This window comes from Protopterus annectens, chromosome 5.part0 (assembly GCF_019279795.1).
Source record: "Protopterus annectens isolate FY-2018-M chromosome 5.part0, PAN1.0, whole genome shotgun sequence".
In the NCBI taxonomy this organism is placed as follows: Eukaryota; Metazoa; Chordata; order Ceratodontiformes; family Protopteridae; genus Protopterus; species Protopterus annectens.
In genome coordinates, this window is record NC_056735.1 from 88,811,641 (window position 1) to 88,831,739 (window position 20,099).

Sequence of the window (20,099 nt, forward strand, 5' to 3'; positions counted from 1 at the left end):
GTTTTCATCAAGGAATATTACTTATAGGTGGTGACTGGAACTTGATTTGCAGCAGTGAGGATATGTCTGGGGGGGGGGGCAGAAAGGAAAATATAACAAAGGAGGGTAGATTTTTGAAGAAATTTATAAAAAAATATTTTGTATGGAAGATGTGAATTCAGAAATTGGAGTTCAAAATGAATTTACATATTATACCTCAAGAAATAAAAACTGGGCTAGGCTAGACAGAATTAAGATTTGACAGGAACATGTGCATTTAATTGAAGGTCTTGATACCCACCAAATAACTATTTCAGATCATGTGTCAGTAATAATTAAAATAAAAACACAGGGAAATAAAAGAGACATTGGCGCTTTCCCACCTCTCTGCTGAAAAGAGAAGAGTTTAAGGAATGGGTAGTGGAGATTATTTAGGAGCTGTTCGAGAGGATAGAAATTTCTTCTGAAAATATAGCTAGGGAGTGGAGAAAAATTAAGGTTGAGTTTAAAATAGGATGGAAATGAAAGAAATTGAGCTATGGTTAAGAAAGAATTATTTAGAGGGACTGACAAATGTGAAAGTATTGCAGGATATGGGGAATCTCACTGAAGAGGAGGATCAACTACAGAATGCTAGGCAAAAGAGTCTGTATATAGTCGAGAAATATTAAAATCAAGACATGGAAGAATTAAATAAGCCAAGGTTAATGAAGGAAGAGGCTCAATTACTAACAAAAGACAGGAGGAGATGATAAAAATTGTGATGTATGGCCAATCTACAGGAAAGTCCCCAGGAATCGATGGTTTTCCTGTGGAAGTTTAGAAGCTGGGAGGAAAAGAACTAAAAGATCTGGAAGGTTTTGTTTAATAATATCATAGGAGGAGAAGTACCACCATCCTGGAAGAAAGCAGTGGTAGCTGTAATACCTAAAGAGGGTAAGGATCCATTATATCAAGCTTCATACAGGCCCATTTCAATAATAAACAGTGATTATAAAGTGTTCATATCTATAATAGCTAAAAGAATGGCACATGTAATGCCAACACTGATAGATATGGATCAATATGATTTTGTGGAGGTTTGGCAAACATTTGGCAACATTAACAGAACATTGATATCCAGAGGGAAGTAGAATGTAAAAAAAATATCATTGTTGTTGGTGAGTCTTGATGCAGAGAAAGCATTTGACAGAGTAAGCTGAGACTTTAACCAGGGCAATGGAAGCATTTGCATTTCATGAAAAAATTATAAGGTTGATTGGGAGAATATATGAGGGATCGGAGGCAAAAATTAAACTGGGTGGTCTCCTCTTTGATAATTTCTGCTTGAGCAGAGGAACCAGGCATGGGTGTTCTTTCCCCTTTGTTTGCATTATATTTAGAACCATTGGCGAAAAAAAAGGGACTCAGAAATCCAAGGATACACTTGGTTTGGTAATCAAGAAAAGCTGGCTTTATTTGTGGATATTATTTTGTACCTGACAAAACCAGAAAGAAACATTAGTGTTGTGCAACATTTTGAGACAGTTTCAGGTCTTTTTGGGATATGACTTTAAGCTAAACCAAAGGCAATAGCAGTAAATTATGTACCCACACATGAACTGGTTCAGGAATACCCATATTTATGGGAACATGATAAAATTGAATGAGTATGGATTAAAAATTATTCTAGTGTAACAGCTAAGGATATGTGGGAAGAGACTAAACAAAAAAATACAAAAACTGAGAAAATTGAAGCTTTGATATGAATAGTAAGATACAAGCAGTTAAAATGTTTAGTCCCTTTAGTCTTATACACAGGTCATGCATATTTTTATCAACCAGAGAAGAAGTTGTGGGTAGCAATTAATAAAGAGCTGAAGGATTTTGTCTGGGAGGGGAAGACAGCAAGAGTCAAGTGGGATAAGATGATTCTGCTAGTAGAACAGTGCGGATTGGGATTACCCAATCTGAAGGGGTATTTCAGAGCTACACAGTTAAGACTCCTGTGCATAGCGCAAGCAGAAAAGTATAATTCAAAGTGGAAAGGGATGATGATGAAACACTGGGGGAAGCTCATGAAACAAGGAGAGACTGGGATTTTGGATGCAGGCCTTTAAGGAGAATATTGTATCCGTAAAGTAGTAGAAAGTATTCTAAGAGCTAAACCAACATGGGAATGGAGAAAGGAGATTTTTGCCAATAAGGGATGACTGCAGTTAAGGATCCAGACAATAGGTAAGAATGGGCCAGAACTTATTGGAGAAAACTGGCAAAGGAACCAAGGTGTTGGGAGCAAATAACTAGAGGGGGAAAGGTGATAGAATGGGAAGACACCAATAATTTGTTTGGACTGCTGGTTAGAGATTGCCTTCCCTATCATGTATTGATATCAGAGTATAGGCAAAGAAAAAGATATAGGGGACTCTAAACGAAAGACCAGCACTAATAGAGTTTTTAATACTCTGGAACAAAAGCTGCTCCTAAAAAAGGAATAATCAGTAGAGCATATAAAATATTGCATAACTACAAGAGTCAGAGGAGGTTAGAATGATTGGGAAGAGATTGGATAAGCAGTTCACAAGGAAGCAATGGGAAGATATATGTATGTCTCCCAAATATGCAACAAAATGTAGATGATTTAGGATTTTTGCCTGGAAATGTTTACATAGATATTTTAATACCCCAAGTAGACTCCAGAGAATTTTTCCTCAGACAGTAAATGTTGGAGGTGTGAAGGGGAAGAAAGAGGTAATTGGGAACATATTTTCTGGGAGTGTGGTGAGTTGGTGGACTTTAAGGATTTTCTCTGGGATGCACTGTCCGAGATGCTGGGTTGGCAAATTGGTCTGATGAGGGAGATGATTTTTCTGAGCTGTAACACAGAATCTGAATTGCCTAGACATAAGGTCTTAGTGTGTCTAATAATGGTGGCTGCCAAAAAAGCAATTACTAGAAAATCAAAATCTAAACCAATTACACTAGGAGTAGTGAATATAGTAACAGAGATAAAACAACTGGAATTTAGATCTTTAGAAAGGGGCAGGAGCAAACTACATAGGAAAAAATGGGAATTGTGAGATCAGTATATACTAGGGAGAAATGAGGCCCAAAAGGCAGCAGGACTTAAGTTAGGTATGTAGTGTTTGAGTGAGAAAGATTGGGTAGATTATAAGTGATGTTATAATGTTTGCTACTGGAAGTGTATCTGTATTGTTTTTGTTGTAAAATGCTTGCAACTAGGATTGTGTCGGTGTGTGGTTGTTTTCATTTATATGTGTACGATTGCCTATATAGTAAGTGATGGTTTAATTAATAATTTTCTTTAAGAAAAAGCAAGAATTTAATAATTTATGTAATATTGCTTATTTTATGATATATAGCAGTATATGTGACGTATGTTACGTTAATATAGTTTGATTAGTTTATATAAATGTAAATTTGCCTATGTCACAAGTCATAATTCACTAAAGTTTGAAAAAAAATACATATATCCTCCCATTGTTTTTGTGAATTGCTTATCCAATCTCTCTCCCCAAGCCTTTCTAACTTCCTCTGATTGAATCTTATAGTTAACATGCAATATTCTATATGCTGTACTAATCCTTTTGTTCTAGATTCTATTAAAAACTGTGCCGGTGCTGGTCTTTTGTTCAGGATCCCCCTGTTTGTCTCTTTGCCATTACTCTGATATCAATCCCTGATAGCTATGTGCAGTTCTTGTAGGTTAATGGAAGTCATGTCTGGCTGTTGCATTGCTTTTTGCTGAGTCAGTGTTTTTTCCTCACTCTTTGTAGCTGATTTGTTTCCAGGTGCTCTGTATTTGTTTTCAGGTGCTCTGTATTTGTTTCCTGCCATTCAGGCAGAACACTAACTAGCCAGTTACAGAAATTTACCCTTAAGCTCAAAAGTCTACTAGCCTTCTTTGTTGAGTTTGTGTTTTCAGGTTGGGCGAGCTAGAGTTAAGCTGTTACTCCATGTGCAGCCATTTTGGAAGCGGCCTTTGCAGGTTGTTACTGATGGAAGAGTCTATCCAAGCTTTAGAGGAAGTTGCATCACTGCCAGAGTCTTTCAACTGCGTTGCTTCAAAAGACTACTGTTTGTTTAAACCATTTTATAATAACTTTGACTCAAAGCCTTCTTAATACCTTCATTTGACTCACGGTAGTTTGGATGCTAAATATGGAGCAGCACCCCATGTAATCATTTGCTTCTGTCCCACTTGCCTTTCTTTCTGCCCCTATTCTGCAGGTTGTAAACTACCCTTTGGACATGAATGCTGTTATCCACCTGCATCATCGCAATACGATCAGTAATATTACATATAAAATGTACTAATATTACCTGTAGGATTTAAAATAGTCAGTGCATCTGCTACTGGGGAAATCAGTAGCAGATGCACTGACTATTTAAATCCTTTTGGAATTTGTAAAACATTTTCCTGGTAAAGTAGTGTTACTTTTATACAGACATCTAGCAAAATGAACTGTTGAGCTGCCTGTGTGCATCACCTTGCACTTCTTTCCTTTCTTACAAGTGTAGTAAATTTACTGAGTTTATACAGTCCCACTTTGTTTTTAATACAGAGATTTGATTTATACTGCCATAGCGCGGTTTTCTATACGTTTTAATAATATTTTTAACATGCCTTTCGTAAGGCCTCACTTCATGTCCACTAGTACTGTCATTGGGTAGAATAGTCTGTGGTGTTTGTTCCACAAGTACTATGCAAGCATTGTGTTTTGGGTAGCGTTTAAAAATTTTCTGTTAAAACAAAATTGTGTTGAGTAGATTAACCCCTTTGAAAGCATTTGGGTTGGAAACTCCTATTGTGTTTTGAGGGAACATGGGTGAAATTCTTGGCTAGGCTTACAAGGGCCTCCGGGCCAATAGCCTAGTATCATCCTATGAATCACAGGATTATGGCCTTGGTATGTATTAGTGTTTACATCCTAGATTTGTGGTCTGGATGTCTCTGTTAAAAAAAAAATTCTTTAGACTATATGCAGAGAAAATGCTTTTGGTTAGTATTTAGCAATGCTTCTACTTCTCAAGGTGGTTTGATAACATATTGTTGGACTTGTGTAAAATGTTATAAAAATACCCCAGTTTCATCTGTGGTATGTTTTGAAAATGGTTGGTTATAATGTAAGTTTAGTTATGAGGTTTATTTTTCCAGATGAAAACCTGGACAATATTTGCTCTTAATATTTGTAGCCTTTATTATGGCTTAAGTCCTTATTTTGTTTTTAGCAGTATCTATTTTTATATAAAGCCCTATTTCAAACAGAACATTTGGTTGCTAAACTGCAGATGCCATGAGTCATGTCGCTTGATGTGTATCCTAATGTTGAGTTTCTTAGCAGTTTGAGGACCATACAACAAGTAACACCATTTTCACTGTTGAAGTTTTGGTATTCAGATGATTGATTTTAGTTGCCATTTAATGTTGGTCTTGAGCAGCTGAGAGTGAATTGTTACAATGTTCTTCTTGAGTTAACTTAGGAGGATCATTGTGTCACTGTGTAAATCATTTACTTTTGCAGAAGAGCTTGACAAAGAAACTGGCCAGCCATTAATAGGCTGGCATACCTTGCCGCCTGATTTACAGGAGTATGTCAAGGAAGACAACCGGCGGTTTGAAAAGGAACTGGAAGAGTGGGATGCACAGCAAACACGAAAAGCAGAGCAGGAACCGATCTCTGCTGCTCAAACCATAAAGGAGTATCCGCCTTCAGCAACTCAAGGTTAGTAATTACTAGAACAGTTGAAAAGTGCCTACATCCTCCTGTTGCTTAATGCCTCTTCTGAGGTTACATGACACCAAATGTTCTCCAGCACCCTGACTGTTGGGAATGGTAGTATTTTCATCTCTACTTGTATATTCCTTCATTTTAGTACTGTTAGGTCATTATGGAGCTTGTAACTGCAGTTAAATCACTTGATGGATAGTTAATTTTATGATCTGAAGTAGTTAACGTCATTTATCTGCAACCTGTGGGTATTTGGATCCATATCGAATCCAAGCCAGCAACATTTTTTCAAGGATCTGCTCCAATCTCCTCCCCTTGCTCATAATCCCTCACATCTCCTACCCTCCCTCAGATCTCATTTGCCACTTCATGTGTACTTATCGTGGTCTCTATAGCTCCACGTTGGGTGTAATAAGTGGTACTTTTTGATATATATTTAGTGTGTGTGTAGTCGTTTTTTTTCATCCCTTTCCTCCTCTTCGTCGGTTTTCTGTCAAAAAAAAAAAAAAATTGTTTAAAAAGTTAGTGTTTGTGAGGTAGTGTAGGCCTAACCATTCTTAGTGTGTGTTAGTTGGTTTAGTTTTGGCTGAGTGGTGTTTGGTGATGGCTGAGCAGCCAAAACTAACTTTTAAAAAATGCAGTGTGTGGCCACAAGCTTTCACCAGCTGATGGCCACACTGTGTGTGTTATTTGCCTGGGTGTTCCCCACCTATCTTTGCCTTGTAGCATGTGTGCAGGGTTCAACCCTAGGGCCTTGAAAGAAAGGAAGGCAAAGCCACTAGCTAAGGGTCTGCTACCAGTTTCTGCATTGTTCTCGATCTCTACCTCGGCTCCAGTAGCCGATCACCCCCCCAGGCTGGGACTCGACCTCCCTCTAAGCCTTCTGAGTTGGGGACAAAATCAAAAGACAAAGAGGAGAAAGGCAAAGCAAACGGTCTCCAGAGAGAGAGCCCTTTCCCAGCCCACCTACTAAGGTTGTCAGGACCACCTCTCATTGGCTACACTCCCCGGAGTTCTCTCCGTAGCCGACTGAGCCCTCGTACCAGAGGCCTTCTTCGAGGTCGTCTCATAGTCCAGCCAGATCCGAGTCGGTGGCCTCCTTGCGGTCGACTCAAGTCTGTCGGAGCTTGACATGACCTCAGCCCTGATCCTCATGGTGGAGCCGGGGAGAGCTTCTTCCTTGTTGGTTGCTAAGGAGGTGCGCTCTCCTTCGGCCTTCGACATGGTGGAGAGGGTTCTCTCCCAAAGATTGAGACCCCAGCCTATCGCCTTGGACTCTGCCCAGGCTCCCGTGGGTTTGGTCACGACTCCCATCAGCTTGTCCCAGGGACAGCCTGTGCGAGAGGACCCCCAGGTGGATCCCGTCGTGGAACCCCTCCTTGACTTACGAGCTGTCTTCAGAGAGTCCCACTGAAGAGGGTCCCCGTACACATTCATGTAAGAGGAGGCACATGGACTCTCCCGAGTCCCTCACAGAAGATACTGACTTGGATGAAGGTGAGGGTTCCCCCAGGTCACCTCCCGAGGATGTCTCCTTTGGAGACATCATGGAAATCCTCCGCCAGAGGGGTGGTTGGTCAGCCCCAAAACCCTCTACAGATGAGTCAGTATTCCTGGAGGCCTTTGGCATGGGCCCATCTACATCTTGGGTGTCCCCTCCTGCAGATCCCTTAGAGGAACTCATTACCACGTGGGCATGGAAGGAGCCTGATACCATAGAGCCAATACCCAAATGCCCAGACAGTATCCTTTCTCCGCCCACAGACAGACCGGCCTGGTACAAGGGATCCCCGGTGGATGCTATGGTGGTTGCAGCTGCCGCCAAGAGAAAACTGGCACAGGAAAGTTCTTCAGTCCACCCTCCGGACAAGGAGTTTAGGGTGGTGGATTAGTTTGGGAAGAGAGTCTTTTCTTAAACGATGTTTTCCATACGAGCGCTGAATCATTTGGCACACGTCATTCGACTTCAGCGAGACCTAGTCACGGAATTTGTTGTGTCGCCCCCAGAGTCTTTGTCGCTAGAGGACAAGTGACTATTCTCTGTGAAAATGTTGACTCTGAAATCTATTTCAAACACATCCATGCGTCGTCTTTCCCATGCAACGGAAGGAGCGGCTAGGGCGGCTGGGACCGGCGTAGCTATGAGGCGACATGCTTGGCTCAGACTTCGTCAATTCGCGGATCCCTTCAAGCCATCATTCACAAATGCTCCCTTTTATGGTTCCTCCCTGTTTGGGAAGACAGTTCGTGACACCCTGGTCCAGAGCGAGAAGGACGGGAAGAATCTGTCTGCCTTTGGAGTCAGCTTCTCTAGCCCTCAAAGATCGTTCTCTAGGAATCAGAGAGGGCAAAAGATGATGTGGCTCCGAAAATCTCAGTTTTCCCAGGACTCTCTGGACAACTTTTCCCCTAGAGGCAAAGGGGGGAACAAGACAGATACTGCTCCAGAGGCAGAGGGGGCCCGAGGAACTTTGGGTCTAGGGACACCTTCTTGGATAGACCCGCACAGCAACCCTGAGGGGTTTCCCCAACTGGTCTACTCTGGAGACAGTCGGGGGAAGATTGTCATTGCACCTAACTGCTTGGGAGTCAATTACGACGGACCATTGGTTGCTCCAAATAATATCCAGAGGCTACTACATCCCGTTCGTTGCCCCACCCGTCCAACCAAATTGCCACCCGGATGTTCCACCTGCGCAAGGGGAGGCGGCAGCGCAAGAATTTTCAAAGCTGCTTCGCAATCGGTCCATCGAACCGGTCCCCCCAGATCAGTCCGGACTAGGCATTTACTTCAGGTTCTTTTTAGTGCCAAAAAAAGAAGGGGGACCTCAGGCCCATATTGGACCTGTCAACCCTGAACCTGCCTGTAGCCAAGCAGAAATTCCAGATGGTCACCTTGCAGTCCATTCTACCTTACCTCCGAGAATGTGACTGGATGTGCTCTGTAGACCTCCAGGATGCTTACTACTATATCATTTCCAGTTCAGAGCCCTACCCTTTGGTCTCACCACAGCCCCCAGGGTGTTTACCAAGGTTGGCAGTTGTAGCGGCTCACCTGAGGCTTCAGGGAATTCAGGTGTTTCCTTGCCTAGATGATTGGCTCCTCACTGCTGCCACCAAGGATCTACTTTGCATGGCCAGAGACGACTCCCTGCATCTTGCAGTCAACCTAGGTATTACCATCAACATCTCCAAGTCTCACTTGAACCCGAGACAAACCTTGGAATTCATAGGAGCACGGCTGGACACTCTACTATTGCAAGTTTTTCTCACTCTGGACAGAGTCCAGAACCTACGGGCTCGTGTGTCAGTGATCCTCTGCCACAGGACGCCAACGGTGAACAATGTTCTCCGAACCCTAGGCTCCATGGCCGCAGCAATCTCAATCTTTCCCTCTGTGCGCCTTCACTTGCGGGTGCTTCAGTGGACCCTGGCAGTTCAGTGGTCTTGATTAGACCTCCCCATGCACTATCCAATACGAATCAGCAGAGCCTGCAAAATTTCTCTTCTCTGGTGGCTCCAGTCACCAGAAATCTTGGCAGGTCGTCCATTCATAACACCCACAGCCCAAGCCACAGTGACCACGCACATCTCCCAGCTTGGGTGGGGAGGCACTATTTGGGGAAGGACGGTCCAAGGCACGTGGTCCCAGACACAGACCATATTTCATATCAGTGTTCTGGAGATGAGGGCAGTGCTTTTAGCGTTGCAAGCCTTTCATGCTGTTCTTCCCCCCGGGGATGATTGCAGTTCATTCAGACAAACATGTCTGTTGTCTGGTACATCAGCAAACAAGGAGGAACCAGATCTTACCCTCTCTGTCATGAGGCCATGAGAGTGTGGGAGTAGGCGATCTCCACCAGTCTGTTTCTGATTGCAACCCACATCCCGGAATGCTCCAACATTTTAGCGGACAGACTGAGTCAGGCTATTCTAATACCATACGAGTGGTCTCTGAAACAGTGAGTAGCGGAGGAGATCTGCCTTGCGTGGGGTCAGCCTTGCTGCGATCTCTATGCATCTCCTTCCAATGTGAAGTGCAGCGAGTTCTTCACTGTGATCCCCTCACCAGGGGGCTCCCCCAGAGACGCTCTTGTCCATGTTTAGCCTCCTGGGTTACTGTATGCATATCCCCCATTACCTCTCATTCTGAGGTTTCTTCAGAAAGCTTGCTGACTGGGGTGCAAAGTGATCCTCATTGCCCCGTTCTGGCCTCATCAGGAGTGGTTCCCCTTCCTCTGGTCTCATGTTCTAACCTGTCTGATTCTGGATCCCTGCCCGGATCTCCTCTATCATCCCTCGGGCATCAGTCCACCCGATCTGGGCAGCCTCAAGCTGACAGCTTGGTTGCTGCAGTTCCCCTGATTGCTAGAACTCCCGGTCTGTCATCTTCAGCAAAGAATATTTTTGTGGCATCCCACAAAGCTTCCACTAGGAAGGTTTATTGCAGCAAATAGAAACACTTTTCTGTTTGGGCTTCTCAGAGGAACCTAGATTCCTTTGTGGCCTCGGTTTCTGCGGTGTTGGAGTTTTTGTCCAATATTTTCCAACAAGGGGCTAGTTCCTCTAAGATGAAAGTACAACTGGCAGCCATATCTAATTTTCATGTCGGCTAAAATATGAATGCTCTGGCCTCTTTGAGATTGTATAAAGCTTTTCTGAAAGGTACTTTTCTTTTACGTCCGCCGGTTAAGGATTCCGCCCCTCCTTTTGGGACGTTACCCTTGTTCTGCAGGTGTTGTTGGCTCCCCCATTCAAACCAGCAGCGTCAGTAGATTTTAAATTCTTGTCTTGGAAGACAGCTTTTCTAGTGGCCATTACTTCAGCCAGAAGGTTTTCTGAGATCCAAGCTTTGTCTGCCGTGCCCCCTTACTTGATCTTTCATAAAGACAGGGTTTTGCTCAGCACGAACCCTTCTTTCTTACCGAAAGTTGCTTCTGAATCAAATATTAACCAGATGATTAATATGCCTGTTTTCTTTCCAAATTTTCAGAACAAGGGTGAATATAAGCCACATTTGCTAGATGTTTATAGACTGCTTTGTTTCTGTTTACACAGGACTAAACAATTTCATAAGTCTGACCCAGTTATTCGTGTCCTTTTCCAGACCCTTTTTGGGCAAAGCCATTTCCAAGGTCTCCTTAGCTAGATGGATTTACACAATGTATACTGCAAGTCTGTAAGGATAAAGGTCTGTCCCCACCTGGTCCTGTTAAAGCTCATTCTACCAGTTCTATGGCAGCTTCTGCTACCTTTTGGTCTAGAGTTTCATTGGATTGATATCTGTGCAGCAGCGACCTGGACAAGGTCACATACATTTATTTCTCATTATAAGTTGAATTTGATCTCTAGAGGGAGAGCATCCTTTGGCTCTGCGGTGCTCAGGAATATCCTTCCATGAGGGCCTCCCAGGAGTTTTGGTAGCTGGGGACTCTGTCCCACAGGTTGCAGATAAATGAAGTTAACTACTTCAGATAAAGAAGTTATGTACTCACCATAAAGTTCCATCTGAGTAGTTATACTTCATTTTCTGCAACTGTCCCGCCCTCCTTCCCCTGAACCCGTTCTAGGTTAAGTGCTGTTATTGAGTTGCTAATAGTTTGAATAGTGGCAAACTCGATCTGACGGAAGGTAGGAGATGTGAGGGATTATAGGTAAGGGGAGGAGCTTGGAGCAGATGCTTAAAAAAATGTTGCCGGCTCGGATCCGATATAGATCTGAATACCCACAGGTTGCAGAAAATGAAGTATAACTACTCAGATGGAACGTTATGGGAACTTTTGTCTGGAAATACTTCAGCAAGAAAGCTGTTGCACTTGGTACAAAAGCAGAAATGTATTGTTGAACAAGTAATAAACACTGTGTTTTGCATTTAGATTACCAAGAAATTTGTTCATTGAGTGGTGATACTTGGCATGTGGAATGGTATAATGTTTAACTGCAGAGACTAAAGATAACACATTATAGCGGTCACATCTGTATGGTTTATTACCTTACTCAACAAGGTTAACTGCAGAGACTAAAGATAACACATTATAGCGGTCACATCTGTATGATTTATTACCCTACTCAACAAGGTAGATCCAGCTTATGTTTTGCTTATGCCAAAGTCAGAATAGTAAACACCATGCTGTGTTGGAAGAGAAAAACTCCAATCTCAGAGCCATGCCTATGGTAGAAGGGGGATATTTATCATATATTTAATAGTTGTAGCAATGGTGCTTGGGAACTGAGATACAAAAGACATTACTTGAAGAGCATGGCACCCTTCCTCCTTTGGGATGGGCAGCCACCCCCCCCCCCCCTACCCTGAACATCAGTACTTCAGTGGTGGAGCAGGAATACACACTTATACCTTCTTTGTAGTTATTTTCTGCTCCTTTTCATGTTAAGATTGATTCCTACTTCCTAAGCGATGGTAGTCTGTCAGCCTAGTTTCCACATTTCACCGATAAGTGCACCATTGGGAAATATCCTATTTCATTGTCATGGTTTTATTGGATGTGTAGTTTAGCATTTAGTTGTCACTTTGCTAAATATCAAAACCAAGTTCTGATCAGGTTAATCATTTTATTAACTTTGGGAAGCAGACTCCTCACAATGATTTTCATGTTAAATGTGTTTTTGCTTGAGGAGAAAGCATAACATGGCCAGCTGTTAAGTGTGCATGGGTCAGCCCAAATACATCAAGCAGAGAGCACTCTCTGAGAATGTCTCAATCAATAAAAGCTGTATGCTTTATGTAGAACTGTTATGGTGTTGGTCAGATCCTCTTCCATTGCCCTTTTCAGAAAAAAAAAAATAAAGCAACCATAAGATGAGTGCTAGCGGACAGATGACAACCCACTGGCATCCAGAGGTGTCTCCAGGAAGTCCTTTCATCTACTGAAAAGGAATGTGTCAGGGACTGTCCCCATTTAAAAGAAGGGATCTTTGACCCTTCTGAGTATTCAGACTGCCCGGATTCAGAGTCAGGTGAATTCTGCGAGTCTGACACTGAGGGCACCCCTATCCCCTGCATCACCACCAAAGGGTATCTCATTTGGAGATGTCCTTTAAAATATGCAGGACCATTTCAAATTGGAGAGTGATAAATTAACCTCAACTCAGCCCAATTTAGATACAGAGCTGTCCTGGGCCTTCCACAGCCTAAGCCTTTAGCCATTCCTCCAGTAATTGAAGCCTTGGTTGATGCATTTGCTAGTACATCTTGAGTCAGATTATCGATGACCTGTTCATAGGAATCCCGACGGTCTTTTATTATTATTACAGAGTCGACAATTCTTTCAAATACCTATATAAAATACTTAATTTGGATCCATCTTTAATGTCCAGGAATACCAGCAAAGAAATTACTGCAGGCCCAGTAATGAGAACATGGATTGTAAGATTCTTGACAGAATTGGGAAAAAAGACGTACCTGTCTGTATCCCGGCCCTCTGGGCTTAAATTTCCTGGCGTATGTGCTGAAGTTTAAGGGACTTCCTATCCCAACTCATGACGAGGCTTGGGGGGGGGGGGGTTACAAGAGAAAGAACTGAAAGACAAAGTGCTTGAGCTATGCAGCCTCAGCTGCCAAGTGCACTTCATAAAATGTGTTTTTTATACTGTGAACCAGCATGTAAAATAGCAGCTGTAGGATCTGTGTTAAGGAAATGTATATGGCTGAGGCCCAACCATAAGAAAAAACTCTAATGCCCTACTGGACAAAGCTTCTGTTTGGTCCCGTGGCAGGAAAGATGCTCAAGAGATTGGGGAAAAAAGGGAAGACTTTTCGATCTGTCAAGCAGTTTGTTTTTTCTTTCTGCTGCATCATGTTACAGTATTAACCCCACAAAAAAAGCCGACTCTGTCTCCAAAGACAGGAAAAAGTCAAATGCCAAAAAGGTAAGAAGGTCGCTATTGGAAAAAATGGCAAGGTGAAAGGAAGTAAGAGCTTAGGGGCCCTGTTGGATGAGATCCAGAGGTGACCAGCTATAACATTTCCAGGCTCCTCCATCCTGATCCTCAGAAACTGCACCCCATCTCAGCCTCATACCACTTCCAATCCCCCACCTTTTGCCTGCTAAAGATAGGGGTCAGTTAGCTCTGTTTTGCATACTGAGAGAAAGCATTACAAGACAGATTGGTACAGAATATTATGAGATGGGTATACAAACAGCAGTTCAGGAACACGCTTGTGCAGGCACACAGCACCACAACCCCCCCTCTGGTATCCTCCTAGTACCTGAAGATCAGAGATACTTGGCTCAGCCTCTTGTACAAGAACTGCTCATATAGTGGCCATTGAGTGAGTAGCAAAGTGGAAAGAGAGCACAGGCTTCAACTCGAGGCTGTTCCTAATTCCAAGGAATGATTAACCCTGAAGACAAGCACTCTAAACCTGAACAGGCTAGTTCCTAATGTACCAAAATTCCAAATGTTAACCTTGCAAGGCTACTTTCTGTTCTTTCCATGAACATACATGCTCAGTCTACAGCTGGAAGATACTGTCCTACAGTCTCAATAGCCAGAAGACGCAGGCGTCTCAGATTCAAAGCAGGGGATTTCCACTACAAGTTCACCTTCTTCTCTTTGGTTTATTTGCAACACCCTGGGTGTTTACAGAGTGCTTGGCTGCAGTAATTGCCTTTTGCAGAATCAAGAACATTTAGATCTGTCCGTGTGTAGATAAACTGCCTTATGCAACCAACAACTCTGGATGCTGCCTGAGACTCTCTTCCCCCCCCCCCCCACTTCACTTTGACTTGCTTTCAGACTCCTCTATAAATCTGGCAGAAGTTGCACCTTGATAGTCTTGTGGAATTTCTTTTTTCACTACTGCATACAGAACACCAAAGGGCCCTCATTTCTCAGACTTGGATTTGTTGGAGCAAACTGCATGTAAGTAACTCAGCTGTACCAGATTTCTGCAAGGGAGTTCCTAAGAGTGCTAGGCTACATGGCTTCTTCCACCCCTCATGCCCCTAACAAGGCCATCTGGGAGGAAGCTACAGCAGTAACTATGAAGCTAATGCAGCCAGCATTCACATTTTCTATATTACTCTGTTTTCCATCTTCCCTTATTGAGAAAGAGCTAACATGGAGGATTTAGCATGTGTAACTCAGTCGGGATGCTCTACTAACCAGATCCATACACTCTGATACTCAGTACTGGTTCCTCTGACATAGCCTGAAGTGCCTTCTCAAGAGAACCAGGATCCAGGCCAACACAGGACTACATTGCAGAAGACACCACTTGTAAAGATGTGATGACCGTAATCCTGGCAGTAAAGGCTTCCAAACCAGTTTGGCAGCTGAGCCGGCATAACGTGTGTGTTGGGGAGGAATCCTGCAGGTTGGCTTTGTAAGCATGGGTCTAGGCCAAGAGTCAAGAATGACCTTTGGGGCATCATATGTTCGGTCTCTGGAAGACTCATTAGTAGATGAACTAAGCAGGATAAAGGTAAACTTACTTGAATGGATGCCGAACCGCATTTCCCTGGGTTTGGTTCACTGGTAGTGTATTCCAGAAATGAACCTTTCTGCCAGGCAGAGATATCTCAAGATGTTTTGTAACAACACAACAGCAGTGGAATCTGGGCTAGCAGTAGCCCTGTCCATAAGCTGAGTAGGGCTTTTTTTTTCTCTAAGCTTTTCTTGCAATGCCACATATCAAAGTGATACAAATGATCAGGAAGGACAGGCCAGAAATGCTGTTCATAGCCTCCTTTTTGGCCCAGTTAGTACTGAATGTCCTTCATTATCACTGTTGCCATATTCTTTACTCTTGGGATATCCTGTGGAGGAAAGGCGAACACCTGGCAAGTATACCAAAGCCTTTATTTACACCTTCCTGGATCTGAATGTCAGAGGTATGTCCTGTGTGCAATGTGTGTAAGGTGTATGTGACGTACGTATGCTTATTCCTCCAAACTTGCTACCAGTCTGAATGCTACCTCTGAATTCAGTCTCTTCTTTGCTGATAATTTACCAAGCCATCTAAAGATAACTGCCCTGTTGGGGTTCCTTCTTTTCTTTTTTCCTCCTTGGAAAGGGGAAGATGTGTGTGTGGGAGCAGATTCCCATGAAGTTAGAAATAAGTGCCTTTTTTGTTTGGGTGTTACACATGACCATACACAGGGTGAGATTAGTCGGGCATTTGTTCTTAAGACACTCCATCGCAGTCTGTCATCCCTGTCTATTTAGAAAACAAATGTCTGACGCTTTTGACTCTAGGTATCATGGCCGAATGCACACACCCCAGGTATCATGGCCGAATCCACACACCCCAAAGGTCAACTGTCACTTAAGAAAAAAACTAAGAAAGCATGTACTGGTCCTACCGCTGTCACTTCTCCACTGGATGTTTCCATCGGGTTGGATGAAGAACCCAAGTACCTTCTGGTGCCAATTTGGAGGCTGACATGGAACTGTCTGCCCATATGTCCACTGAGGCTGTGCTCATGTAGAAGGGGGAACCATGACTGATTATATTTGAAGGGCTTAGGGAGATTCCCCATATATGAGAGAAGAGTTGCCTGATACTCTCATCAAATCTAGGTGAGGGTCTGCACCTCCTAGATTTGTTAAACTAGATTTCTTTCTTTTTTTTTTTTTTTAAGAAATAAAAAGCCAAATGCGGCTTATGTGGCTAAGGATCCTTAAAAGAGTAGCAGGTCTTTACTTCAAGGGGCTGTTTAATGCTCCTACGGCTCTGAAACCCTCCACAAGGGTTTTGTCACTGCTTCTGCTCCCTGTCTTCCACTTCCTTTAAAAGCCCTAGGGATTCTGAGTCTCCTGATGAAGGGTTAGAGTCTGATGAGTCAATGGCGTATTCCTCCCTGATCAACTCTGCTATTGCCTTGGGTTCTAATGAAGATTTGCTGTCCCCTGATTCTCCTTTTGAAGAACTATGTTTTGTGGGTGCAGTGGTCCACCTGATAGAACACTAAATGGGATTGTTCACAAGTTTCTGATTTTCAAAAGAGATGTAAACTCTTGAAAATGGAATCACCAAGACTTTCTGTAGACCATCTTGTTTTAGCTGCTCTTTTTTGTATACATTTTCAGCAGCTTCTTGGGATTCTGACTGTCATCCACTGGCCCCTAAGAAAATCAACAGATTTTATAAAGTCCCTGAGTATTATAAATATTTGCACAAAAGTCTTTCATCTGATCCTGCTGTTTCCATGTCCACAGACAAGACATCCAAACTGCTGTCTTCCTCCAAGCTTTTACCGTTTGATAAAGATAGACGTACTGTGAATAGGTATGTGGAAAAAAAGTGTATACTTCACTACTTTGGCCTTTAGGACCATTAATTATCAGACCCACATGCCTAGATGTGTCCTGGCTCTTCTACCAACTTTGGGGGATTTTGCCTGCTATTCCTGATTCAGATAGTAAGGTTTCTGCCTTTCAGGTGGCTCACCATTCCATTAAATACAGCTATGATGCTGCTGATGCCTCTTCTAGTGCAGCTGCATCTGGTTTTGTCATGAGGATATGTTCTTGATTATGCCTTCAAGCCTTATCTGGAGATATTGAGCCCAAACTTCGAGTCCCCCATAGACAACCAGAACCTCTCTTGTGCTTCAGGAGAATTGTTTCAGACTGTTGTGGGTAAGGTTTTGCAGGACCTGTGGGGGTTCACCGTCAATCTCAAAATGTCTCTGAATCTCTCTCAGGACCAGGTGTTTTTGGGTAGCAGGATTCTGTCCATTCCAATGTTGGCTCGTCTCAGCCCACAAAGGTCCTTTCTTTGACTGCTTATTTCCAGTCTCCACTTCCTCTTCCAGTCTTTCCTGCAAGGGAATTTCTCTCCCATCTGGGGTACGTGGCATCCACCATCCCCATGGTTTATTTTGCCAAACTCCACATGGTCAAATTTTAATAGTATCTCAAGACTGCTTGGCTCCCATCCTCTGGAGTATCTGTTCCCGCTCTCATCTTGTCAAGCTTAAGCTCTGCTGGTAGATTAATCACATCTCCTTAAATCCAGGTCTGCTTTTTCAGGTTCCTTTCTCTACTCGGAAGATGTACACTAATACTTCAGTCGTAATTGGGGAGCCTCCTCCAACAACCTAAAAGTCCTTCAGTACACAGTCTGGTGGCAGACTCTTTGAGAAGGTCCAGGGCAAATCCTTATGAATGGATACTTCACATAGACATTTTCCTTTATTGAGGCACTCCTCAGATATATCTTTTGCCTCCCCTCTGAACAAACAACTTTCCCAATTCTGTTAGAGTGCCAAGTCCTCTCACTTGGAAAGTGAATGCCTATTCCCCTTTTCCTGTACTTAGAAAGACTTTGCACAAGATCATGTGGGACACACCCCGAATCTTGCTGGCGACTCCCATTTGGTCCAGACAGCACTGATTCCCCATTCTGTTTTGTCTGGCCAGGGGCAGTCACCACAAGTTACCTCACAAACCAGATCTCCTCACACAAGAACAGGAGTGTTTGATACACCTCAACATCAGTCAACGTCAGTTGACTGCCTGAGTGGTACGACTGCCTGAATGGTAGGGTCTTAATTCCTTTTAGACACCAGTTTCCTACGGACGCTTAGCAGGTACTAATGGAGGCAAGAAAGCTTGCTACTACAAAATGCATGTATTAGCAAATGGAAAAGGCTTACTAGTTACTAGTTGGTGTCAACATAACCAGCACCCATTTTCTAGCTAGTTGTTCACTGATTCTACAATGTTTGTTTTCTAGCTAGTTGTTCACTGATTCTACAGTGTTTGTTTTCTAGCTAGTTGTTGACTGATTCTACAATGTTTGTTTTCTAGCTAGTTGTTCACTGATTCTACAATATTTGTGCGAGTTGCTGTTTTTTGGCCTTTCTTCTGTCAAGGTTCATTTGTCAGCCATTTCAACATGTCTGCCCACAGAACTTCCTCTGTTAATGCATTCTCATGTCAAAATGTTCTTGAAATGGGTTTTGCACAGGAGGCCTTCAAGAAAACCTCCTTGGGATCTTAAGTTTGTGTTAGAGAGGGTAAACGTTGCTTCATTTGAACCAGCTAATCTGCCTGACTTGAGATACTTAGCCTGGGAAACAGTTTTACTGATCTGACCTCTGCAAGAAAGGTAGCCGAGCTGCAAGCTCTTATGATAAGCCAGCCCTATGTCATTTTCATAGGGACAATCCTCCTTTTATGCCTAAAGTGGTATCCAAGTTTTCTTTAAGCCAAGCTCTCCATCTCCCCATTTTCTTTCCTGAACCTAAAAATGAGGGAGAAATGATGCTCCATACCTTGGATGTCCACAGGCAACTCGGGTGCTATCTTGACTGAACTGAATCTTTCAGCTGTTCGGGTTAATTGTACATCTCTCATGAAGGTATAAAGGGACAACCTAAGTCTGTTACCTGTTAAGTCACCGTGACAAATCTATTCAGGCAGGGTCAAGGCCTGCTCTACCAGGGCCTCTTTCATCTGTGTCATTTTGGAAAGGGTTGAGTTCTAGAAGCTGCTACTTGGTCTTCTATTCATACATTTACAAAACACTATAAGCTTGATTCATTCTGTAGGCCTAAATCAAGCTTTGCTAGTACCATTCTACAGGGGCTCCTGGATGTTTCTCCTTCAGCCTCCCAAATGTAGTTAGCTGTGGTAATCTAGCCATGTAGTTAAGGCTACTACAGCAGAGATCAGTATGATGAATGTAGTACTGGTGTGCAAGTTAGTTACTGTAACAGTAGATGTTCGAATGATCACTGCTGCAGCAGCCGCTCCCTCCTCCCTTGTTTTTGGGTATGTTGCTTATGCAAGGGTGGGACAATTATTTTTTGTTGTCCTTAGCATTGTCCTTTTCAGGGCTCAGCCTCCCTCTCTGTGCTGGTAGGAAAGCTGAGGAGGTACACATCAATGGAAGCAAGCAACACAAACTATATATCCACAGCAAGCAGTTTATTTTAAGCGATTTTGTCGGTCTTGAGCCTCAGACTTCATCAGAAACACCATTAAAACACCTTGACATATTTATATACCCTTCACCATGTCACATGGTCACATAACCACTCCCCTTCATTAATGAATTAAAATTAAAATTACTAAAGTAGAAGTTATGTAATATTGTATAATAAGTTCTGGAAAACCTCCCTACTAATAAAACAGCATTTTATTGACAACATATTAAAAAATCATCAAGTGAAAATGAATAAATGACAATAAATAACCCGAGTAAGTTGATGAATGAATATATAAATAAATAAATACATTTAGTTGATTTACCACTAGACTTAGTTTGTGCAATAAAGGCTTAATAAATAAAACTGTACAAAATAGGATGTAGAAAAATCTTACACATGACCATAAATTAAATGCATAAAATTCATGTGCCTAGGTCGAACACTGAACAACCCATCTTAAATACTGATAATGAAGTAATACAGAGTG

The 20,099-nt window shown here is 42.8% G+C and overlaps 1 protein-coding gene across 1 annotated transcript in view; it reads left to right on the forward strand.

The window, feature by feature from the left end:
• USP25 (ubiquitin specific peptidase 25) overlaps positions 1-20,099 on the forward strand; it is a 2,531,105-nt gene that overhangs the window by 1,604,286 nt on the left and 906,720 nt on the right. The window contains exon 18 of the mRNA XM_044071806.1: positions 5,505-5,705. Coding sequence (XP_043927741.1) covers positions 5,505-5,705 — 201 coding nt within the window. The remainder of the gene's footprint in view (positions 1-5,504; positions 5,706-20,099) is intronic.